At 33.2% G+C, this 26,654-nt stretch overlaps 1 protein-coding gene across 2 annotated transcripts in view; it reads left to right on the top strand.

Annotated features, from left to right (window-relative positions):
* Positions 1 to 26,126, top strand: part of TMEM65 (transmembrane protein 65) — a 45,481-nt gene extending 19,355 nt beyond the window's left edge. For both annotated transcript variants that reach the window (XM_067017477.1, XM_059043428.2), the window contains 6 exons: positions 12,165 to 12,209; positions 15,425 to 15,492; positions 19,954 to 20,008; positions 21,082 to 21,124; positions 22,997 to 23,102; positions 25,342 to 26,126. In XM_067017477.1, the coding sequence (XP_066873578.1) occupies positions 12,165 to 12,209; positions 15,425 to 15,492; positions 19,954 to 20,008; positions 21,082 to 21,124; positions 22,997 to 23,102; positions 25,342 to 25,443 (419 nt within the window). In that variant the 3' untranslated portion in view covers positions 25,444 to 26,126. The remainder of the gene's footprint in view (positions 1 to 12,164; positions 12,210 to 15,424; positions 15,493 to 19,953; positions 20,009 to 21,081; positions 21,125 to 22,996; positions 23,103 to 25,341) is intronic.
* Positions 26,127 to 26,654: the final 528 nt, after the last annotated feature.

Raw genomic sequence — 26,654 nt, 5'->3', positions numbered from 1 at the left:
AATTTCTAAAGTGTTTCATTTTTCAATTGGAATGTCAGTTTTTGTAAGTATATTGCTTAGTCATATTAATTTGTCTCTTTTAAAAAATATTGCCTTGTAGCTTTATAAACCATTTTGGTGCATGTTTGATTTTTTTGGCATTTAATATGATTTACTTTGCTTAAATTATTTTGCATACAGCATGGTTTGCATTTTAAGTTTGTTTTCTTTAATGTGTTATATATTGATTGTAAATTTAACCTTACCCATTGGAACTCTTGGTTCTGTTAAAAGTCTAAGCAGTTATCTATTTAGAAATATGGGTAATTGAAACCTGTAATTCCCCAAACTGTTGTTTAAATGCAACAGTTCCATCTCTGTTCTTTTCATAAATCTCTTTTTCGGTCAAATTGTGATTTTTGTTGCCAAGGCTACTTCCTCTCCTTTCTCAGGGAAGATGCTGGGGTGGGGCTTAGAACAAATACTAGGTGGTCAACCCATCAGAAACTGCATCACGGGACACCTCAAGGGTATTGAGTTATTTGTAATTAAAGGAATAGTGTGTGCATTAAACTGTTCCTTTTATGTCATCTCAGGGTGATGTTGGCTTTGGTACTTTTCTTGCTGTCTATTATAAATGATTCTGAATTTTTCCCTTGATTTGTGATCTTATATTGATGTTTATGTCCATGATAATAGACTGAAATAAGCTACTACATTTAGAATTATCATTGCTGTGAAAGCATATTGGAAACCAAGACCTTTCTTTTTGTTCTTTAGATTTTCTTTCGTTTCAAGTTTGGACTTATACTTGTAAAGTATGGCTAAATTTAATGGAAGGTTTAATAATGATAATGACAGATCATAGTTTTTTAAAAATTATTTATTTAAAAAATTGAAGTGTAGTTGATTTACAATGTTGTGTTAGTTTGAGGTGTACAGCAAAGTGATTCATTTTTACATATGTATACATCTATTCTTTTTCAGATTCTTTTCCCTTATAGGTTAAAATAATGAGTATAGTTCCCAACTAATTATAATTTTTATTACATAATGTTATAGAACTCACTCTGTCAAGGGGGGTAGTTTTGTTTTCCAGCACCACCTTTGTAAACACGTTTTGTTTTATAGCGGAGGCTATAAATGAAGTGTAGATGTTCCACTTACTTTCTTCTACTGAAGGATTTTGATTTTCAATTTAAGATGTATTTCTTAGTACAGTAACTTATTTTAAAAAGAAATACACTAGGCTTAGTTTATCCTAAAAGATATTTTAGAACCACTTGTCGGTATTGGACTGAAGATTTTTTAAAAATTATTTTTAAGGGGAAATATAGTAATAAACTCCTTTGACCTGTCCTACCTATTTGTTGTATTGGAATCTTTTGCCACTTAAAATAACTTGGCGATTAATTGGGGCCTGGAAATTTCTTTCAAGGATTTTGTTTTAATGACATTTTACCTATATTCCGAAAACATGAGAATATTTTTAGTACAGTGTAACAATAAAAAAAAATTTAGCAAGATGGGAGTAATTTAGCATACTTTTTCTGAGAGAAATTTTGCAAAATTTTAAAAATCCTTAAATGTATGCCCTTTTTTTGGACTCAGTAATGGCACTTAAGAATCTACCATAAAAAACTGTCAGGGGAACATAAAAAGATTTAGGTACATGTTTGTATAAGTGTTATTTATAAATGTGAAAAAGAATAAATATCTAGTCATAGGGGATTAAACTACTATGTCTCATATGATGAAATTAAATACCACCAATACAATTATTGCCTTAAAAAATTTAAGGGGGAAATATTCACCACATAGTGCTTTGTGAAAATGGCAGAACACAATTTTGTGTATACCTCTCTATAGAAAAAAGATTGAAGGATAATACATCAAAATGTTTATTTCTGATAAATTATAGGTAGTTTGAAGGTTTTTTTTGGTTTGTTTTTCTGAGTCTCATTAACTTTCTACAATAAAAGTATATAACCTTCTTAGCTGAAAAGTGTAACTTATTCATTTAGATAAACCAAAGGAATTTAGTATTTTAAATGTTATTTTCTAGTTTTTACTTAAAAATTGCTCTTAAGTTAAAACACTCAACATCCTCATCCTTTTCATATATGTAAATATGAATAAATAAATATTTATGTGTGAATTATATATGTGTGTATATAAATATGGCTTATTTAATGTAAGATGTTTGCAGTAAATTCCTATTTTTTTTTTTTTTAATTAATGGAGGCTCTACAGTATTTGGGGGTTCTTTTGGTGTCTTCATTTCATTTTTTTTAATTTTATTTTTTTATTGGGGTATAGTTGTTTTACAATGTTGTGTTAGTTTCTGCTGTACAGCAAAGTGGAGTTCCCTGTGCTATACAGCAGGTTTTTATAAGTTATCTATTTTATACATATTAGTGTATATATGTCAATCCCAGTCTTTGTTATATCCAAATTGATATAACAATCAATTTTGACTGAAAAGCACAAAGGCACAAGGCATTTTATGGCCAGGTTACAGGCAGTTGTTCTATTCCCAGTGGTTTTATTCTAAAACTTGCATGTTGTATATTCCTGAAAAGCATAATTTAAAAGAATTTTCCTACTTTATTCTAAGCATTAATATAAAAGGTAAATTTTAGTATGTTTATAGCACTGATAAAAGTATTTGAATATATGTTACATTTTAGTTATGAAGGATTCTAAGACATTTTGGTAGAACCTAGTAGGAATTTTCCAGGATTAAAACAAATGTGAGGGTCTTCCCTGGTGGCGCAGTGGTTAAGAATCTGCCTGCCAATGCAGGGGACACAGGTTTGAGCTCTGGTCCGGGAAGAGCCCACACGCCGTGGAGCTACTAAGCCCATGCGCCACAACTACTGAGCCTGCGCTCTAGAGCCTGCATGCCACAACTACTGAAGCCCACGCGCCACCACGCGCCACAACTACTAAAGCCCGCGCACCTAGAGCCCGTGCTCTGCAGAAAGAGAAGCCACTGCAATGATAAGTCCACACACTGCAACGAAGAGTATCCCCCGCTCGCCGCGACTAGAGAAAGCCCACGCGCAGCAACGAAGACCCAGTGCAGCCATTAAAATAAATAAATAAAATTTTAAAAAGATAATAAATAAAACAAATGTGAGCTTTAAAATGGTGATATTTGTTCTTCTATGATTAGAGGTCATTGAAATAGTGTAGTATAGTCTTGATTGTAGGCATACTGTCCCAAATGTATGTCTTGGGAAAAACTGCTTCTTAATCTTACCAATCAAAAAATTATTATTGTTTATTTTTCACCACAGGAAGAAAAAAAAAACTGATTGGAATTCAGCTTAAATTAGAGCCTACAGTTAGCTAATTTCCTTTCTCACCAGATGCCATTTTGGGCTTAAAAAAAAAAAGACAATGATAAACAATTGGTCAGGAATTTATTTTAAAATAAGGTTTTAGAACATGGCCTGGGGATTTGGAAACCTTTAGATCTGTGTCCTACAGCAAAGCCTGGGAACCCCTGGAATAGCTGGAGATAATCTGTTCATCTGGTTTTCCCATAGTGCTTAGCAGTGTGTATATATTAGGAGGTATCTGTGTACACAGTGGAGTCTGATCCAAAGGTGTCAAGTTTAGACTACCTGATGACTAATCAACAAAGAAATACAGTAGCGGGACTGAAAAAAACCATGTCCCACCAACTCATTTGCCCAGATCTAGGAAGTCTCTTTCTTGTGTGGCCTTCTCTGAGGCTCCCTTCAAAAACCCTCTCTCCCTCCCTTTTAAAAAAATCTTTACATTTGTTCCTCATCTGTTTTTCTTACCTTTCTCTGTTTCTCATTTCTCCCTTTGTCTTTCTCTTCCTAATCTAACTTCCTACCTTTTTAAGTAAATATAGTATAAAACAAATATTATATACTTATATTTATATAATAAAATATAAAAAGCTGCTGGATTAAATATATTTTTATTCCTGAAATAGGAGAAAAAAGCCTTAATTTGTGTTTTGTTCTCTCTTCTAATTTTTATGTGACAGTGACCCTCAGTTTTATATCTCCTAAATAGATAATAATTGAGCATTAAAGTGATGATTCTGATGCACTATAATATTCCAATTCATCAAAGAAGTATTTCTTTTTAAAGAATTCAATATTACTTAGGTAGTAACAGTATTTTATAAGCCACATCAGTTCTCTGGTTGCTTTAGTTAACTAGAAAACTAACTGGAATACCTCATTCTTTGTACATTCTAAAAAATTAGAATTTCATTTAATAAAAGTGAAATTGCTTTAAATGTTTTAAACTGTTTTCTCTAATCTTCCTGGGTTACTGAAGCAAAACAAAATGTTGAAAGCATTGAAAATTTTTATATTTAAACATGGAAATTACTTTCTTATGTTTTCAGGATTTGTAATGAATATCTTAGGTGCTTTTTAATTCGGAAAAGATTTGTCTATACAATAATTGAATATATTTATGTTCTCAAGGACAGATCAGAAGGAGAGATAGTCCCACTTAAAATAATTTTTATTTGATTTGGTATGGTATAAATTAGCAGTTTGCAAGAACTGTCTTATTTACTCTCCATCCAGCAAAGACTTTTAACTGTGAAATCAAAAGGAAAAAAATTTTATTTGTAAATACTATCTCATAGACACATACAGATAATTTTCCTAATCTATGTTTCTAAACATGGAACCCTGCTAAGCACAACTTCTCCTTCAAACAATGAGAAATATCAGAAAGGGAAAAATGTGAGGAAGTCTGGATGTTAGTTATTTTTTGCCACTATTGTGAATAAACACACTTTGGGAAAGCAGAACAGTTGTCATTCCATTAAAATTTTTTCTTTCTGTGTTCATGAGGGATATTGGTCTGTAGTTTTCTCTTTTTTGTAATTTCTTGGTTAGATTTTATATTTAGGACTATTCTGGCCTCATAAAATGAGTTGGGAAGTATTTCCTCATTTTCTGTTTTTCTTAAAGAGATTATAAGTTTGCCTAGGGTTGGTGTTTGCTCTTCATTAATATTTGATGAAACTCATTAGTGAAACCATCTGGGCCTAGAAGGTTTTTTAGTGTGAATGTTATGGAAAGGTGCTTGGTAACAAATTTGATTTTGCTACTAGATAGAGCTGTTCAGATTTTTGGTTTCATCTTGTATCAGTTTTAGTAAGTTGTATTTTTCAAGGAATTTGTTCATTTCATCTAAGTTGTTGAATATTTTGGCATAAAGTTATTTGTAATATTCTCATTTTAATGTCTGTAGGATCTGTAGTGACCTCGTCCCCTGTTTCATTCCTGATATTAGTAATTTGTGTTCTCTCTTTCTTGATTGGTGTACCTAAGGGTTTTAAAATTCTGTTGATCTTTTCAAAGAACCAACTTTAGGCTTTGTCTATTTCCTTAATTGTTTGTTTTTTATTTCATTGATTTCAGCTCTTTTTGTTATTATTTCCTTCTTTCTGCTACTTACTTTTGGTTTCCCTTGTTCTCTTTTTCCTAGCTTCTTAAGATAGTACCATAGGTTATTCATTTTAGCCCTTTGTTTTTAATATTAGTACTTAAAACTAGAAGTTTCCCTCTAAGCATTCATTTAGCTGTTTTGACAAATTTTGATGTGCTGTATTTTCATTGTGATTTCAGTTTGAAAAATATTTTATAACTTCCTTTTTGATTTCTTCTTTGGCCCATGTATTTAGAAGATGTTATTTAATTTCTAATTTTTTTTCCTAGATATCTTATTGTTATGGGTTCCATTTTGGTCAGAGAACATATTCTTTACAACTTTAATCATTAATTTATTAACAGTTGTTTTGTGGATCAGCATATGGTCTATCTTGATGAATGTACCATCTACAATTGAAAAGAATATGCATTCTGTAGTTGTTGAATGTAAATGTTTGAATATCAGTTGAATCAAGGTGGTTGGTAGTGTTCAGATAATGTGCTTTTTACTGCTATTTTCCCCTAGTGTTCTGTCAGCTGAGAGAGAAGTTTTTGTATCTCCAAGTGTGATTGTGAAAATGTTTATTTTCTCTTTAATTCTGTCATATTTTGCATCATGCATTTTGGTTTTTGTTTGTTTTTCTTTTTATTTTGGTTGCATTGGGTCTTCGTTGCTATGCATAGGCTTTCTCTAGTTGCTGCCAGCAGGAACTACTCTTCATTGCAGTGCGCCGGCTTCTCATTGCAGCGGCTTCTCCTGTTGCGGAGCACGGGCTCTAGGGGTGCAGGCTTCAGTAGTTGCAGCATGCAGGCTCAGTAGTTGTGGCACACGGGCCCTAGAGCTCGCGGGCTTCAGTAGTTGGCGGCGCATGGGCTCAGTGGTTGTGGCTCATGGGCTTAATTGCTCCACAGCATGTGGGATCTTCCCAGACCAGGGATTAAACCTGTGTCCCCTGCATTGGCAGGTGGATTCTTAACCATTGTGCCACCAGGGAAGTCCACATTGTGCATTTTAAAGCTCTGTTGTTAGGCATAAACAAATTGTTATTATGCCTTTTGATGAATTGACTCTTACCATTTTGAAATGTCCCTGGTTCTGGTAATACTGTCTGTAAGTCTACTTTATCTGTTATTAATATAGCCACTCCAGCCTTTATAAGCTTACTGTTTGTATAATGTACCATTCATTTACTTTCAACCTATTAAACTATAATTCTTGCAGATACCATATAGTTGGGTCTTACTTTTTTATGCATTTTGACAATCTATGCCTTTTAATTGGATTGTTTAGTCCATTAACATTGAAAGTAATTACCAATATAGTTGGATGTAGGTTTACTATTTTACTATTTGGTTTCTGCTTGTCCCTCTGTTTTTTGTTCTTCTGTTCTCATTTCCTGCATTCTTTTGACTTAATATTTTTTAGCATTCCCTTCACATTAGTTAGCTTTCTAACTATGTCCTTAATGCATTTTGTCTTTATGTATGGTTGCTCTAGGAATGGCAAATATGCATTCTTAACTCTTTTCAGACTGCTTAGAGCTAATACCACTTAGAGCCTTGTACCACTTCATATACATTGTAGAAATATTGCAACCATATTTCCAAATTGGTCCATTTGTAACCTCCTTCATCCTTTATGCTTTGATGTCATACGTATTACATCTACATATGTTATAAACTCCACAAGGCAGTGTTGTAATTTTTGCTTTGGGCAATCAGGTTTACTTACATTACTAGGAAAAAAGTAGTTTTTTATATTTATTCAGTATTTACCATTTCTGATGCTCTTCATTCTTCCCTGAAGATTTTACTTTCCAACTGGTATTTCCTTCCATCTGAAGAAGTTTCTTCTGCATTTCCTGTTTTGCAGATTGGCTGGCAACACATTTTTTTCATAGTTTTAGTTTAACTGAGATACAGTTTGCCTTCATTCGTGAAGGTTAAGGATATTTTTCTGTATATGCAATACTGGACTGACAGATTTCTTTTTCTTTCCGTATATTCAAATCATTGTTTTCCTTTACTTAATGTGTCATTTTTTTCCTGACTGCTTTCAATATATTTTGTTCTTTGTCATTGGTTTTCTTTATATTTATCCTACTAGGGGTTCACTGAACTTCCTGAATCTTTTGAAATTTTTGTCTTCCCCCCAACTTTGAGAAAGTTTTAGCCATTATTTATTTTAAAAGATTTTTTGGTCCTTTTCTTTCTCCTCACCTTCTGGAACTCCAGTTATGCATATATTGACCTTTTGATATTTAGCTACAGGTCCCTGAGACTCTGGTTTACTATTTTTCAGTCCTTTTATTCTGTTTTTCAGATTGGGTAATTTTACTGAACTATCATTATGTTCATTAATTGCTTCTTCTATCACCTTCATTATGTTTTTAAGCCTATCCAGTTAATTTTAAAATTTCAGATATTGAATATTTCAGTTCTGGAACTTCAGTTTGTTTTTTATCATTTCTATTTGAACATTTTTTTTTTACATCTTCAAATATAATTTTAATTGCTACTTTAAATTCCTTGTCTGCTATTTCTAACATTTGAGTCACTTTTTTTTTGCGGTACACGGACCTCTCACTGCTGTGGCCTCTCCCGCTGCAGAGCACAGGCTCGGGACGCGCAGGCTCAGCAGCCATGGCTCACGGGCCCAGCTGCTCCACGGCATGTGGGATCCTCCCGGACCGGGGCACGAACCCATGTCCCCTGTATTGGCAGGTGGACTCTCAACCACTGTGCCACCAGGAAAGCCCCATTTGAGTCACTTTAAAAAAAACTGAAGTATAGTTGATTTACAATGTTGTGTTAGTTTCTAGTGTACAGCAATGTGATACAGTTATACATACATATGCGTATTTGAGTCACTTTTGAATTCGTCTCTATTGTTTTTTTTTTAACATCTTTATTGGAGTATAATTGCTTTACAATGGTGTGTTAGTTTCTGCTTTACAACAAAGTGAATCAGTTATACATATACATATGTTCCCATATCTCTTCTCTCCTGAGTCTCCCTACCTCCCACCCTCCCTATCCCACCCCTCTAGGTGGTCACAAACCACCTAGCTGATCTCCCTGTGCCATGTGGCTGCTTCCCACTAGCTATCCACCCTACGTTGGGTAGTGTATATATGTCCATGCCACTCTCTCACTTCGTCACTGCTTACCCTTCCCCCTCCCCATATCCTCAAGTCCATGCTCTAGTAGGTCTGTTTTATTCCCATCCTACCCCTAGTCTCTTCATTACATTTTTTCCCTTAGATTCCATATATATGTGTTAGCATATGGTATTTGTTTTTCTCCTTCTGACTTGCTTCACTCTGTATGACAGTCTCTAGGTCCATCCACCTCACTACAAATAACTCAATTCTGTTTCTTTTTATCTGCCCACTACTTCTTTAGGCCAGAAAGACTGAAGTTTTTTTATTAAGAGTTTTAGTTGGTTTGCATGTTGTGGATTAGGCCAAAAGCTGTGTTAAATGGGTAACTCATTTAGTTCCATTCTTTCTTCTAAGTGTTGATTCCTCTCCAGAATCAACCTACTTTTGGTCATTTTCCAGTGCTTTCAAATATTTATTTATAGTTATAGTTGTTCTGTGCAGGAGGATTGGTCTGATAGAAGATTATTCAGCCAGTATTGGAAGTAGAACCAGGATTTCTTAAGCTAAAAATGGTTGGAGAATATGGTGTGGTGATGTACAATCTTAATAGTCATCTTATTTAAAAATATTTAGAAAAGAGAGAAATTATGATGCATGTAACACATACATACGCACATAGAGTAACTGAAATAACTGGTTTTTCTAACTCCGAATTCTGCTTAATAAAACAGTAGATTAGAATACATTTCTATGTAAGTGTACATAGTTTACCATATATCAGAAGAAAAATTTTATTGTTAAGGTATATATGTAGGCAAATAAAGCTTTGGGGTTTATTATGACTGTTTTCAGGGAGGTTAAATTGGCAGCCATGACATTTTAAAACTTGTATAGATTTCTGAAACCTTGGGCTTATTTCCAAGATTGAGTTTTGCTGTGTGTTATACATCTAATGTTTTTAACTTCTTTTTTTAAAATTATTTTTAAAATTTATTTATTTTATTGGTTTTATTTTTGGCTGCGTTGGGTCTTTGTTGCTGCTCGCAGACCGTCTCTAGTTGCAGTAAGAGGGGGCTACTCTTCATTGCTGTGCGCAGGCTTCTTATTGCGTGGCTTCTCTCGTTGCAGAGGATGGGCTCTAGGCTTATGGGCTTCAGTAGTTGTGGCACATGGGCTCAGTAGTTGTGGCTCGCAGGCTCTAGAGTGCAGGCTCAGTAGTTGTGGCGCACGGGCTTGTTGCTCCGTGGCGTGTGGGATCTTCCCAGACTAGGGCTCGAACCCGTGTCTCCTGCATTGGCTGGCATATTCTTAACCACTGCGCCACCAGGAAAGCCCTTTAACTTCTGATACGTATTTTATTTTCTTTCAGTTAATGTAGTAAAGAAGATAATTTATAGTGTCAGAATCCTCAAACTGATCAATTTATGATTCACAATTTTTTATAGATACTTTCCAATAAAATTTTCACTTTCTAGGAAATGTTCCTTTCATATTTACTCTTATTACTCCTTAGGTTTTTTATGATGCAGGAGGCAAAAATCTGTGCTTTGATTTTACTTTAATCTCTGTGCCAGTGGTTTTCTTCCCTGTTCTGTCTTCTTTACTTTATATTTCTTTCTTTTTCTCTATCTTAAAAAAAATTATTTTTCATTACCTTTAATTTTTAATCCTTATGTGTACTTGGAAAGACAGATTAGGAATATTGGTTACATTATTTGATTTTTTTCCTCTTTACCACTACACGTTATATATTTGCCTAGCCCTTATCCTTTTGTCTTAGAAGTTGTAAAATATTTTAAATATTTTGCTCAATATGTAAGGAATTTGAAGAAGTAAAAGTAAAGACCCTGTATATTCTCATTATATTGGGAAGATCCTGCTTGTTGAACTTTTAGGTATTTCAAGATGTTCAGTCAACTGACGAGGACATCTCACAGTGTCAGAACTGTAGTGATGATGAGAGTAATGCAACTAGGAAATAGTTCTGATATGTAACCACTTTTGCATGTTAACTTCACCAGAAAACTCTGTGGAAGTACAGTGGTATCTTACATTTCATGTTAAAAATTTGGAAAACTATTTGCGTGCTTTCAAAGTAGATTTTGAAGTAACAGTGCTAGTCAAAGAATGGAAAGTATATTCTAAGCAGATGTAAAATTCTACAAAGTTTTAGGATATCTTCATTTCTTAACTGTTCTAAAAAAGGAAAAACAAAAAAACTTGCATTCTTAGAACTTTCTGAATAATTCAGTAATTGCCTAAACTCTAGGTTTTAGCCTATTTCTTATTGTAAAGCCTTTATGATACTATATGTTTTTTTAGTAAAATAACATTTACAAATGTGAATCATACTCCTTTTTATATAGCTTACTAATGGAGATTTATTTGCTTTTTCCTTTTTAAAAAATAAATTCTTCAGTTCTTCTGTTGACATAGATTATAAATAAATATTTTAGAAAATATATATCCAGTTTGTAATGAATTTCCTTGGACACTTTGGTTGTTTGTACTAAATCTTTAGAGCAGAACGATCCATGGTTTGGGTTCTTCTGTATAGGTTATCAGTTACTTCTGTTGGATTGAGTGAGGATAAAGAAGGTGGAATTCTCTGCCATTTAACCATAGCTTACTCTTACTTATAAATGGTGAGTTGTTTACTGTTATGAGATTAGGTAGGTAGATTCTTTGTAACAATTGTTAATTTTTAGATTTAATGATGGCACTTGAAGCTACTTTGATATATATACTTGGGAAAACTTTCTGTGTTTATTATGACGTATATTGTAAGTAATATTGCTATTTTTTGAATGATACTCTACTCTTTTGGGTCATTTTATTGTGTAGAATATTCTAATTATCCAGTAGTATAGATTTCAAAATTCAAAATATTCAGTATATTATCTAGGGATATTAATTAAGAACATAACACAATCTGGTGAAGTTACCGGTGTAATACATTGCTTTAAAATATTATTTTCCTTTTTTTTTTTTTTTTTTTTGCGGTATGCGGGCCTCTCACTGCTGTGGCCTCTCCCGTCGCGGAGCACAGGCTCCGGACGCACAGGCTCAGCGGCCATGGCTCACGGGCCCAGCCGCTCCGCAGCATGTGGAATCTTCCCGGACTGGGGCACGAACCCATGTCCCCTGCATCGGCAGAAGGACTCCCAACCACTGTGCCACCAGGGAAGCCCTATTTTCCTATTTTTAAAGGACATCGAGGTCTACTTGAGTGTTATCAGTGTTTGTTTGGGTATATATTTCTTAAGTCATTTAGGGTTGCCATTTTAAAGAAGGGTAGCTATATTTCTGAAATTTTTTTTTTCACTGTAATTTGTGTGAACAGCCTCATTATATAGATAGAAGGACTTACATAAAACCAAAAAGCAAATGATTTACTCAGGGCTATAGGGTCCATGGTAGGCCTGTAACTAAAGCTCAGTTTTGATTTTTAGCTTTGTAATTTAATCTATACCAAGTAATATTTCCTGTATGGATAACTTCGGTCCATTAACCTAAAGATACTTTATGAACAACTCTGCTATTCTCTCACTTTGTAATTCTGCTGGTATTTTCTTCATTGTAATAAAAAAGAAGTCATGCTATAGTAACTAATTCTTGACCACACCCTTTCTTTCCCCTTCAGAAAAATTGGAAGCTCTACCACCCACCCCAGGACAGCTGAGATATGGTAATGGTTCTATAATTGTTAAATATTTGTGCATCTGTCTTTTGGACTTGAAATAACTGTGTTACTCATTAATAGTACAGAAGTCAGTAAGTTAAATCATTCCAGATAGAGTGGATTATCCTATTTATTATGCTGAAGCAAAAAGTTTGTAAACTTGGTTTAAGACATATTACAGTAAAATGGAATTTCTAAGATCGTTAACCATATCTATTATTGTTTAAATATTGTTACCATCTAGAGATAGAATTATAGTAGAGGTTTTCTTAATTCCCAAGAAGAAGTGTATGTTTAGTTTGGATTTAAGTTGGGTAATTTCAGAACTAGAATTTCTAAGCTATTTTCTTTGGTGGAGAAAATACTCTGATTTGTTGTTTGTAATAATGAAGAAAGTAAAGTTCATTTTAAACCACCAGGAAGAAGAGCTTTACAATGCTACTAGTGTGCTTTCTTTATTATGATTGGAATAAATATTCAAGGGCTAACACCACAGTAATGTAAAATAGTTTGGGATCTTACTATAAAGACAATGGAAGAAGAGAATTATTTAGCGGTGCAGTGAATTTGAATAGGTTGTAAGTTAAAGCTAAATATTAGATGTGATATACTAACAACTACTGAGTTAGAGAATAATATTTCCCAAAGGGAACTGAAGAAATTGGTAGGCTATCATTACATGCTGGAGAGCAAACTTATATAATTAAAATTTAGTAGCCAGTTCTTTTTTTTTTTTTGCGGTACGCGGGCCTCTCACTGCTGTGGCCTCTCCCGTTGCGGAGCACAGGCTCCAGACGCGCAGGCTCAGCGGCCCCGCTGCATGTGGGATCTTCCCGGACCGGGGCACGAACCCGCGTCCCCTGCATCGGCAGGCGGACTCTCAACCACTGCGCCACCAGGGAAGCCCGCCAGTTCTTTTTAATAGTTCTTTTTACTCTCAGAGGTAGAATATAATTTGTATTAGAAATAAGTAATTTTTCCCAGATATCAAAACAATTGAAGAATTCTTTAAGACGTTTCTTTCCCAGGTAAACTTTTTAAATTCTTCTAGCCTGGATTCATACAATCAATATCCATAGCACTGTATAATACTGTTACCATTTTGGGGGTTATATTGAAATCACCTGCTAATATGTTTGTGTTATCATACCCAAACTTCTTGAGGGCTGGTAACCAAGTATCTTTGTATCTCAAGTGCCCTGTGGAGTGTCCAGTACGTGTTTATTTGACTTTCTGAAACTTACAATTTTCCTTTGGAATGAAAATAAATTTTTATTTACAGGACACATTTACTTAGGTCTAAACATCAAAGCATAATATATTTTATAGTTCCAGGTAATTATTATAGCAGTGTAGCAACATGCCTTGGTTTTATAACCAAGTTTTTACTAAGATAGCAATTAGTCTAATCTTAAACTTAGTTTAATAACCTTGACACCTAATTTTGAGATATTTATAACTAGCCAGTTTTAGAGATGCCATCAAATTAACCCTAAAATGTTTAGTAATCCCAAAGGTTTCATAGTTACTTTGCCATATTTATATTTCAAAGATGATTGAGATGTCTGGAGAGTCTTCTCTCCAGATATACATTTAAGTAGCTCTCTTTTCACTGTAAATGTTTCATATGGTGATTTTAAAAATTTCATTATATTCTTTTGACATGTCAAATTTGTAATATTTTTTTGAAATTCTGTATGTGTTTTAGAAGCTGATTATTATAAAAATTTGAATGTCTGGTCATTAAGCAGCTGGATCTAGGCAAAAAGTCAAAGAACTAAGTCTAGACTCTTTAATTAAAAATTCCCATTTCATTAATGTGCCACTTGATTTTTATCATCTTTCATAGCTTTTAAAACAATATGCTTAAAAAAATAAAACAATATGCTTTATAATTTAAAAGATGCTGCTTTTGACCTGGGACATTCTTATATGATAACGAGAAGAACTCTGAAATGACCCAGGATATATACTATTTTCCCCCTTCATCTTAGTCTTCGACAGTGCTTGTGGGTAGAAATGTTTCTTGTTTTACTGCTTATTAGCCTTCCCTGATTGGTGTAGAGTGGTATTAAATTTTCCTAACTTCTGGATTATATTTTAATTATACTTTCTGTGGACTTAACTGCATTAAAAGAAAAAAGATCTAAAGGCACGGAATACATATATAACCAATTGGTTTAAGGGACTATTTTTTGGATGTGATATAAAACTCAGAGCCTTGATGTTTATTTTTAAAAAGTCCTTGGTTGAATGGATGTTGACTATACCTTGGCAAATTTATAGAATAACTAGAATAAAGTCTTAACTGTCCCTAGCTTTTAATCTGTTTCACAGTCTTCCTTCAATTCTCTTAATCTGGAATTCTCTTCCTTTCCAAGTTAGTTGCCCTCAACTTATTTAACTAATGTTTATTGATCATCTACTGTGCACTAGGCATTCTGCAATGTGCTAAAGATGTAAATAGGAAAAAAAATGAAGCTAAATATATTTTTTAAATAGGTATTAGTTCTTCCTAGTTACACTTCTGTTTTCTCAGGTCATTCAGATTATGTACTAGATAGATAGGGTAAGATGTGCCTTTGGTAGGAAGAGATCAAGTTACATTTTCATTTAAATCATATATTGTTTGTTTTAGTTGGTGAAAGCTATCAGGGATACTGATGTGTCGAGGGGGGAGAGAGGACTTTGAACACAGATGTCTAAGACAGATGAGATCATCACAGTTTCCTAACATTTGTTTAAACAATTGTTTAGTGAGTATAAGTGACCAGATACCTTCCCTGATATTTGATTCAGAACACTTTTTATTATTTCTAATATGGAGATCAATTTTATGGTATCAGTCGTTAGGTCTAAGAGAGAAAAAGATTGATGTCAATAGTAATTTAACAGGTAAAACATGGTACTCGTGTATTTATTTGTTCTGTCATTAACTGTATGTAATTTGTACGTGTGTGCGTTGCCAATAAGGAAACACAAAAGCCTAACACAATTAATTTTACATGTTATGTGTTTTTTATTTTGTTTTTTCCCCAGTATACCTTCCACCAAGTATATAAACAGAGGAGAAGCAGAATCTTTTGTCTATGGGGAATGGAAAGCAAATTCCAAAACTTAAATCAAATCTATTTATGAGAGTTTAATCATATGGTTTGTTTTTGTCATTTTAAAATTATAGAAATCTTAAAACATATTTTTCTGTTTTTGATGTTTTTCAGTATTCATCCACAATGCGATACCTTTCATAGGGTTTGGCTTTTTGGATAATGCAATTATGATTGTTGCAGTAAGTTCTTTCAACCCTTCTACTTTGAGTTAATAAAGAAATTAATGTCTAAATTTTCCTAATAATTTACATATTGTAGCTATAAAGTTTTAATTAATATCATAATGAACAAGGCTATTTTTAACTATATTTCAGGTTAATTCGACTGTAGCTCAATTTTTAAGGCATCATATCTATTAATCATCAAGACTTTGGTAAAGCATTGACAATAATAAACACATATTTATTGGGTCTGTATTATTCTGTTCTAGTTTCAACATTCTGACTAAAGAATAAAGTATGTAAAATTTTCTAATGTTCTTTAATTGATCAGCAGTTCCCATCATGTGTATGTTATTAATTAGTTCCCTGTCCAGTTTTCCCATACAAAAATGTTTTAAAGGGTGTTTGGATATGCAGTCTGTCCATTTAACCCAAAGATGATTTAAGTTTCAATTCAGAATACTGTGAATAATAAACCCTTCAGTCTTTGTTCCATCGTAGTGTTAAAAGGTTCTCCTTTGCTGAAGTCATTTTAATTTAAGGTTGTTTCTTACAAGTAGTGTTTAGTCTCAGGGATGGCTGATTTATCTTTCTTACTCTTCTGTGACACTTTTTGTCACTAGATACCAATATTGGATCCAGATTATAAAGTCATGATGAAAATGCAGGTCTTCTGAAACTGCCCAGTGCTCTATCCACTTCTCTTCACTGACTCAAACTTTTAATAAGTTCTGTAAATTCTAGGTGTTTTGTAGGAGACCACTTAAAAAAGAAATGGAATGATTTTAGGATTATTGAATGTGAGGGAAATATAATTTTGAGAGATGCCAGGGGTTTTTTTGTTGTTGTTGTTTGTTTTTGTTTTTTGTTTCGGTGTTTTGGAGGTCACATGTACTATAGATGGATATAAATAGTATATTTGGTTTCAAAATAGGGATAAAAGTATAATTTACATTGTATGGATTATAAAATTTGCTTAAAGAATATCTAAAATTGGTTCATTCAAGAATGGTTTTCTTTGGTATGTAGTCTCACCTTATGTCCAGATTGATAAGGTGGGATCGGATATCCAGAAAATCTAGACATTCACCTGGTTGAGGAAACACAGGGTTCACACATCCGGAAGGTCTCCTGCTCCTTAAGCAGTCACAGAAGATACTGTAGCATGCACATAACTTGAAGGTGATAAGCACCCATTAGATACATAATTCTTTAGTAAAGTAGTTCTGGTAAGAGCCTCTAAATACAATTTCAAAATACTGGTTTTTTTGAGTGATTATGACATTTTCCTATTATGTATATAAGAATCAAGTTGGCTATTTTATATATCTGTGAATATGAGAAACTTATTCAACCATACCACACTACCTTTTCTGAAATTACTAAAACCTTGAGTTGATTAGATTATTTAAATAGTTAATGTAAATAAAATCTAATTGTAATGAAAACCCCACTATGATGAATTTAGAAGCTATAGTTTAAGATCTGATGTGTTCTTGAATAGACTGTCTGAATTAAAGCTTCTCTGTTTCAGTTTTACACTCAATATTTTAGATTCTCTTTATTGACAGCTGGTACCTCTCATTCTACCATCTTAATAATCATTTGTTTCTTCACCTCAGTTGGGCAGACCTTAGATATTCAAATGATGAAAGACTGTCCTTGCTACAGGGAATTGTTGAGGTGATGTATTTTGCATAAAGAGGGGTGCAGGGAGATTTTGAAGAGATATCAGAATAGGGAAACTGGGTAGTTTCTTAGATCCTGAATAAGACCTTCACAGTATGGTCTTATTATTTCTTTGAAATAAATATCTAAAGTAACAGATATCTGTGTTTAAATACAGATGCCAACAAGACAAAACAAACAGAACAACCACATTCTAGAGTCAAATTATTGTAATGTTCCTATTTTGTATTACTCAGGCCTGTGTCTCATTCTTAGTGTAACTGAGAGTGGACTATTTTTCCAGGCCTGAGATGGTTGACTCTAATTCAGTAATATTTGTTTTTCTGGTTTACATTGAAATCCAGTTTCAGGAAAGTATCACCTGTTTTTTATTTATATAGTACTGAAATAAATAATTAAACTACTGGCTTAAACCTGATTAAGAGTAATAGGTATGGCAAAAATATTATCCTGTGATAATTGCAAAATAATTCAAGAACACTTAAATTTTCCAAAGAGGCTTTTTAATAGACTGCTAAGACTAAAATCCATAAATAACTGTAGGATCTATGAAAAGGGAAATAAACGAACATTATTATCTTAAGAATATTTTTCACCTTCTTTTTTAAAAAACAAAAACAAAAACAAAACACTGATTGCCTCCAAACATTGTAGGATAGCTATGACTGTTTGAAGATAGTAAGTCAAGAAGATATTTTATTCCTCTTTTCTATCATGCCATTTGATGCTTTTCCTGTTAGGTATACTCTCTTAACTGCTACCCTAGTTGTGGTCATATAGACAAATTTCTATATAACTTCTCGTAGTAGGTTTGACCTTTATTCTTGGCTGCTGTTCATACTAAGCTTTTGATTTCATGGCTTTTTATTATATTTTTATATTATTGGGATTGCTTTTTATAACATATTTTAGTGGGTTTGTGGGGGATTATTTTTCTTACAATTTAATTAGGATAGAATTGATTAAAATTCTAGCATAGATTAATCATATTAAGGTGATGAACCAAGTATTTTAAGACAACTAGTATTAGATTTATTTATAATTTCTACCTCACCCGTTAACATGAAATTTGATGTAACTATGGGAAAAAGGAAAGGAGTGGATAGTCCATTGCCTTCAAACTGACCTTGACTTTATATGAGGCTTTTCATGCTGTTTGAAGGATGTTCACGTTTCTTAAATTCAGCCAAATGATTTAAGCACTTAAATGCTTTATAAGTACATGTATTGGCAAACAGATTTTTTTGGGGGGTCATTTCTAATGATTCATTGCTGTTAAAGATGCTGTATTTATTTTTTTATACACTATAGCTGTCAAGTGCTTCTCTTCTATAGTAATGCTCCTGCTTTTTTGGGTTCCATATATAAAGATACTTCTTCATGCCTGTTTTCTTCTTCAGAAATCTGTTTCTTTGGGTATCTTCACAACCTTGTAACTTTAAGTGCCTGGGAGACTTTTTTACATCACGTTGTTTGGTCCATAGTCTACAAAAATTATATTTTAAAGGAGTGGAATCAACAGGCCTAGGGGAAAGACAATTGAGGAAATTAAACTTAGCTTCTCTTCAATTTTGTAAATAATTGAGTAATACAATATTTCTATATTACCAGATAGGACATTCTTTTTATTTTTCTTCACAAATATCATTGAGATTTGTAGGGCATTCTTTTTTTTTCTCCATAAGTATTATTGAGATTTTTTTTAAAGTTTTAGAAATTTTCAAGCATCAGTAGTCAAGAGAGCTTTTTTTTTTCTGTACCTGAAGGTTTTATTTATTTTATTTATTTATTTATTTATTTTTAACATCTTTATTTGAGTATAACTGTTTTACAATAGTGTGTTAGTTTCTCCTTTACAACAAAGTGAATCAGTTATACATATACATATGTTCCCATATCTTCAAGAGAGCTTTTGAAAATTAAGTCCACTTATGGCAGAATTGTGTAAGGATTAGAACTGAATTAGAACAATAGATTGTAGGATTTCTTCTTTATTCTATGTAATAATCCATTAGAATGGTTTAATCTTCTTCACTTCAGTTCCTTCTCTTTAAAGTAGAAGTAAAAATACGAGCCCCTCTTCTCTTTAGAGAAATGAGATAGACATAGAAAATCTTAAACTCTCAATAAATTCAGTGGAACCTCATTTTTGCTGTAGCTCTATTGTATTAAATGCTATTGTTGCTTATAAATGAATCATACAGTCTCATTGCTTAACGGTTAAAGAACTAAGTGTTTTAAGGATAATTTTTGAAGTCTGATTTTTTGGGTCCTAGAAATTGGTTTTGTCTGTCTTTTAAATCTTTTATAGGGTAAATATCAATAGTATAGTTGTATCATTCAGAATTTAAAATGTAGGTGAGTTGGTTGTCTTTGTGTTCAAAAGCATTAAAACAACTTTCTGTGGTAAGAAAATATAAATTCTAGATTATTAATGATGATATTGCTATGTGTGTTGCTATTTTTTATTTTTATGAAAGCCTAATTTTAATAAAAAAAATATTGATGTTATTTCTGCATGAATGCATATATTGGGTTGGCCAAAAAGTTCATTTGGGTTTTTCCATAACCTTTTATGGAAAAATCCGAATGAATTTTCTGGTCAACCCAGTATTTAATAATTAAGTGAATTGCTGTAGTATATGTGTATATTTATGCATATTTTATATATATAATTTTGCTGTGATAACATATTGATTATTTTATCTCTTTTTATTAATGTTTTGCTATTCTTTGATAGTCACTTCAGTTTTAATCTTTAAGATTAATTTCTTTGTAATCATTTTTCAGGGAACCCATATTGAGTTATCTATTGGAATTATTTTGGGAATTTCAACTATGGCAGGTATTTAATAATAGTAATGTTATTATTCCATTGTATATTTATGAAACATTTTATAGGTTAGGTTTAGAAAGGATACTTTATTTGAATGAGTTTATTCACTGAGATGTCTCTTAGTTTATCTACATAATCCTATTCCTCTAATCTTAAATTTCGTATATGTAGCACATATTTTTCTGGAATGTTTAGGTACTTTATTTTTTTTCGCGGTACGTGGGCCTCTCACTGCTGTGGCCTCTCCCGTTGCGGAGCACAGGCTCCGGACGCGCAGGCTCAGCGGCCATGGCTCATGAGCCCAGCCGCTCCGCCGCATGTGGGATCTTCCCGGACTGGGGCACGAACCCATGTCCCCTGCATGAGCAGGCAGACTCTCAACCACTGCACCACCAGGGAAGCCCAAGGTACTTTAAGTTAGTTAATGGGTAACAATAATCTACTAGATTGACTATATTAAAAAAATTTTTCTCTTAATTCAGTGTTACCCTAAAACCTTCCTACTCTTTTTCTCTATCAAATTATTTATTTTCAGGTTGGGCAGAAAAGTCAAGGAAGGAAATAGAAGATTGAAAATCTAATTTGGTTCTATCTCCTTCTTCCCCCCCCAAATACCACTGTACTCTTCATGATGGTGACATTTGGGAATGCTTCTGTGTTGTTTTATTCTATGGAACACGTGAAGTAGATGAGTTAATGAAAGAGACATTTCCTCTCTTTGATTTTCTTGAATGTCATAGCTGTACATATAGCTTTACTCTTTAACTTTCAAGTATTCAAATTCCCTTAAATATTATCTGAAAGTTAAACTACAAAATATTGTACAGGTGTTTTAATACTGAAACCAAAATGGAAACTGGCTGCCACGTTAGAAAAAACCTACTACTTGATGGAGGTAGAATACTATAATCTCAGAAATATTGTGTTCTATCTTGGAGATCTCAAGATTCAGAGCTGTCGAATGAACTACTTTGGATATTGTCATTGTAGTTTAGAAATGTGATAACTCTTCCAGACCAGTGCTTTATTGATTTTTCTGACTTCTATGTAATAATTCACTTGTCCATTTTTCATTTTTTAAGCTGCTGCTTTGGGAAACCTTGTGTCAGATTTAGCTGGTCTTGGGTAAGTTCATTCATTTATTCATTTGTGCATGTGTGTACTTGATCTCTTTCTCTTCTCCATTCTCCTTTAATTGAGAAGGATTTTTAAAAGGGACATTTATTTTTGCATGTGTGTTTTATAACTAAATTTTTAACTTTAATGTTTCTAAATCAATAGCACTAAATCTTTGGTGTGCATCAAATATAGATGTCTCGCTCACATCCCAGTCATGGAGAATTAGTGTCTCTGGGGATGGGACCCTGACATTTGTGTTTAATAATCTTCTCAAGCAATTCTGATATGTGCAAATTTTTTTTCTAAAACTACCATAAGATAAGTTGAATTTTCATTTACTGAAGTGTTTATATGTATTTTATAAACATTTCCAAGGGTGAGACAGGACTAAAAGTAAGAACCCCTATCATTATTTCACCCCCACCCTCCTCCCACTAAACCCAAAGATAAGAAATATGGCTCAAATGTGAGGATACTGACTGGGCATGTTTTCTAGAGAGAGGAATTTTCAGAGAATAATGGCCAAAACATACAGGGACTTGGCTAGTTTTTGCTCTTTTTATTCCATGTGGCAGGAATGATGAAACAAACTGAGGATGCCTACTTGGAAAAGGCCAGCTTTCTCTCTTTCTGTTTTTATATTCTCTTCTAAGCGGCAGATGGCCTGGGCTGCTTCCTGAGCTTGGGGAAGCCTGGGAAGTATAAATTAGACTAAGTTGGCATTAATTTTTGTGATAAACATATTTTCTCTTGCTCAGTCTTTGGTTCTGTTTCTTCTTTTTTTGGTTCATTAGAATGGTAAGTTTTGAGATTTGGATCTGGGTCTAGTAGAGGTCTACTTAGCCCTATAATCTGGAGAAAAGCAGCTTTATATATGACCTAACTCTATATATTAGACTTCTGCACTGGAGTTTGGGGCCAAAGCTACTGTTAAAAACACAGTTTCTTTGTTCTGGGCCGAAGCAGAAATTTTATATTCCTGGAATTCCTGACATAAACCTATAATGATATTACCCCTTAAACATTCCATTTCCCAGTTTCCAACATTAAGGTTAATAATGATAATATTATATAGCTACTGTGATAGCTTTCTATATTTAATAGAATCAAATGATCTAATAGATCTCTAAGGCCCTTTGGTTTTAGATTGTATCATTAAACAATTATTTTTTTATTAGAGATAAAGATTTGTTGGGAGTCTTATATTTAAGAACTACTTTTCCTCTGCCTTTAAAAAATAGCATTAGCATATTTTATAGCATAAACCACATTTTATTAATCTTAGTTGCACAGGTTTTTAGAACTTAACATATCTGACATTTGGATCCATCTTATAATTGATGGTATGCATAGTTTAATTAGCAATTTTTTTTCTTTCTTACAGTTCTTAAACTAAGATTGTATCCAATAAGCAATGACAACTTAGAATTGATAAATACTTGAAATTTCCCTGAAAATTGTAGGCTGTTTTTCTTAGTATATCAATCTGATAAATTTTGGAAATTTTTGTTTTCTGATGATAGTTATTAACTTATATGTTAAAGTGCTTTGCTTTGAATTTGGAATAAATGCATAAATTATAAGTATTGTAAAAATTTTTATATACCTTGAATTGTTCTTTTTAAGGTAATGGTAGAGAGTAATTACTCTAAGTTAATTAATTTACCTGTGTATTAAATATGTCAGTCTGAAAATTTTTTAAACCAAATATATTTATACACAATGAAGATGAAAGTTGTAAAAGAATGTTTATACCATTTCTAGAGTGCCAATTACAGGTATAGAATTATCTTATCATTGTAGTAATTAGTTTTTCCTATGTGAGGACATTGTGTGTCTCTTTAAAAACTTATATTCTGTCCTCTTGTATTTTTAAAGACTTGCAGGCTATGTTGAAGCTTTGGCTTCCAGGTTAGGCCTATCAATTCCTGATCTCACACCAAAGCAAGTTGACATGTGGCAAACACGTGTTAGTACACATTTGGTGAGTACTTTATATGGCTTATGACGGTGAATTTGGGTAGCCAGAGCAAGACACTGTATTCAGTCCCTTGAGAAATTTGAGACTAATATTGATTTGAGTGGAATTTTTAACAAAAACTGTCCAAGCCTTGGCAGGTTCAAAAAAGCAGTAATTTTTTATTGACTATTTTTTGTAGGTATACTTGATTTTTGAAAAATTCTTTATATGATTCAGTTACTGTTGAGTAGTATCAGTTATGTGCTGAGACTGAAGGACATAAAATGAGTAACAGACTCTAGTTCTTTTTAAGGATTGTGTAGGTAAGGAACCAGACATATTAAATAAATTATAATTTAGTGTGACATATTCAGTAATAGAATTATGCACCAGATATAGCAGAAGCACCAGGAAAAGAATTAACTCTTTGTGGAGAGAAATTTCTTTTAGTGTGGAGATTTCTTGGTGAGTCTTAGATCTAAGCTTATTTTGAAATTATTGATGAGACATTTACTAGGTGAATGAGAGAATTCCAAGTATTGACTAGCAAGTAGAAAAGCATGATAACTAACTGGAAGTTCCTAGCGGAAAGAGACAGACTGCATCTGCCTGGATCCTGTCTGTCTCCCTGGTACCTAGCATAGAGTTTGGTACTTTGTAGATTCTCAGTAAATGTCTGTATGAAGACATAAAACTTAATTCAAAAGTGTATAACCTTAATGGTCATCATAGGAATGCATCATTTAAAAATCATTTATAAAAATTAAAAACAATTTTTTAATGTAGGTGAGATTGCAGAAAAATTGTGTGTACATGTACATATAAATATATTGCAATGGGTATACACATATTTGCAGTTTTGTCTAGAATAGATAGCATGGCAGTATCCTATGGTTATGCACAAATATTCATATTATTTGATTTTTAAATAAATCATTGAGGAAGAACGATACACAGAAATGTTTATTGTTCTGTCATTTGCAATGGTGAAAAAGTAGCAATGATTTTTAATGGTAAGGAGAGCTTGAATTCCCTGGTGGTCCAGTGGTGACTTGGTGTTTCCATTGCATGGGGCCCGGGTTCAATCTCTGCTCAGGGAACAAGGATCCCACAAGCCACGTGGTGTGGTCGGGAGAAAAAAAAAAAAAAGAGCTTTACGTAGATTATAGGCCCATCAATTCAGTGGAATTTAGAAGTTTTTAAATTAAGTTTATGAAACAGTTTGGAAAGTTTATTATAACATGTGTGGCTGTGGGGGGAAGGAATAAGGCAGAAAACAAAGCTATGTTTACATAATGATTAAACCTACACATAATTAGGTGTACATGGGGATAAATATTGAAAAGGAATATATGCAAAGGGTAGCAAATCCAAATATGTTGAGAGTACTTGGTGAGATATTTCCTTTCTTCCTATCTCTGACATGTTTAAAAAGTGTTTTTCTACTTGAATGCTTCTCTAATGTTAATTTATTTTTTAAGATAAATTTATTTATTTATTTTTGGCTGCATTGGGTCTTCATTGCTGTGCGTGGGCTTTCTCTAGTTGCGGTGAGCGGGGACTACTCTTTGTTGCAGTGCGCGGCCTTCTCATTGCAGTGGCTTCTCTTGTTGCAGAGCACAGGCTCTAGGTGTGTGGGCTCAGTAGTTGTGGCACGGGCTTAGTTGCTTCACAGCCTGTGGGATCTTCTTGGACCAGGGCTTGAACCCATGTCCCCTGCATTGGCAAATGGATTCTTAACCACTGCACCACCAGGGAAGCCCCTCTAATGTTTTTTGTTTTTTTTTTTTTTTTTTTTTTTTTTTTTTTTTTTTTTTTTTGCGGTACGCGGGCCTCCCACTGCTGTGGCCTCTCCCATCGCGGAGCACAGGCTCCGGATGCGCAGGTTCAGCGGCCATGGTTCACGGGGCCAGCCGCTCCGCGGCACGTGGGATCCTCCCGGACCTGGGCACGAACCCGTGTCCCCCGCATCGGCAGGCGGAATCTCAACCCCTGCACCACCAGGGAAGCCCTCTAATGTTATTTTTATGGCAATTTGAAAAAAAAATTTTTTTTTCCTTGTTGCTTTGAACTTTACATATTATTTGTTCTAGAACCTTTTGTACATTATTTTTATGTTTAAGTTACTATGATCAAAAGAAATACAGTCACAGATGAATTTTATAGTACATAGTAATTTTTAATCTTTATCAGATACTTAAGCAAGGATTCCTCTTACAGGGGTAAATTAACTGTCAAAAAATCTTTTCTTTTGTTTCCATAGGGCAAAGCTGTTGGGGTGACTATTGGCTGCATTCTAGGAATGTTTCCTTTGATTTTCTTTGGCGGAGGTGAAGATGATGAAAAACTGGAAAAGAAAAATTAACTCTCTTAGGATACCTATAAAAAGATGTAAACTAATGTACCTCAATTATTAAATATGCTGTCACAACATTTAGGAATTAAGACAGTAACAGTGCATAGATATGGGATCAACTAATTCAGCATGTATTATGGAAAACACTAACTTATTGTGGCTTGGTTTTCTTAGGACATCTTTTTAAAAAAACTTTTGTGTAAACTGTTGAAATGCTTTTTCATCAATGGCAGTCAACATTTTACCTTGTCATTTTCTTTCTTTATATACCAAAATATCATTTAAGTATCAGTCATTGATGTGCTGTGCTGACTTGGGGTTTGCCTATTTGTTACTTACCATGTGTACATGCATGAAAGCATTTTCTGCTGTTGTTCCCTTATAGTTACAATTCAACCTTAAGATTTTTTCCAAATTACTTAAGATGTTTAACATCAGTTAAATATTTTTTTTTACTCTTTTTGGCAACATCAATTTTGTCCTGTTTCACAGTAAACATTTACAATCATATAATTTCAGTCATTAAAAAAAACTCTCACATCTATTCAAAATGGACAGAGACTTTAAATATTCTAAGTACCTATCACTTATTTTAATTTACAGACCTTATTGTCTCAAGAGCCGGAGATTAATCAGGATGAACAATTATGTGGTCTCCCTACTACATAAAACCATATATGTTAACAAGTGTATTATTTTGAGTTGGTTTTTTTACCTATTTAATTTCTCAGTTTTGAAAAATTACATAGTGATTTCTGACTCCTAAGGGAAAGTCATTATTTTAGAGTGTTTTTAATGGGGATTGTGGAATTAAGGTGTGAACTAAGGGGTTTGACATGACACTTGGAAAATTAAGAGGCTAAAAAAATTTTTTTTCATAGAAGTATAAAATGGAAACTGTCAAGAAGGTTTATGATATGAGTGGTGAAGTTGAGTTGATATTTGTAAGGTTAATAAAATACAAATAATACTGTTTGGGAAGGCTTCCACCCAACCCCACCCCAATGTCTTCTCATCTGAATTCATTGAGTTTGAGTACTCGTAATTTTGACATTGTTATATCTTCTTTAGCGGATTTTATTTCTGGATAACTTATTTTGAGGTGAAAAATAAATATTTTATATTTTGCTTTTTGCTATATATAGCCTAGTGGTCAAAAGACATATGAGGAGAATTTCTTTCTCCCTTTTTTGGTCCTTTTTCTTTTTTTTTGTGGTGTT

The sequence above is a fragment of the Kogia breviceps genome, chromosome 17, assembly GCF_026419965.1.
Source record: "Kogia breviceps isolate mKogBre1 chromosome 17, mKogBre1 haplotype 1, whole genome shotgun sequence".
NCBI lineage: Eukaryota > Metazoa > Chordata > Mammalia > Artiodactyla > Physeteridae > Kogia > Kogia breviceps.
This window is presented reverse-complemented; position numbering and strand designations above follow the sequence as displayed.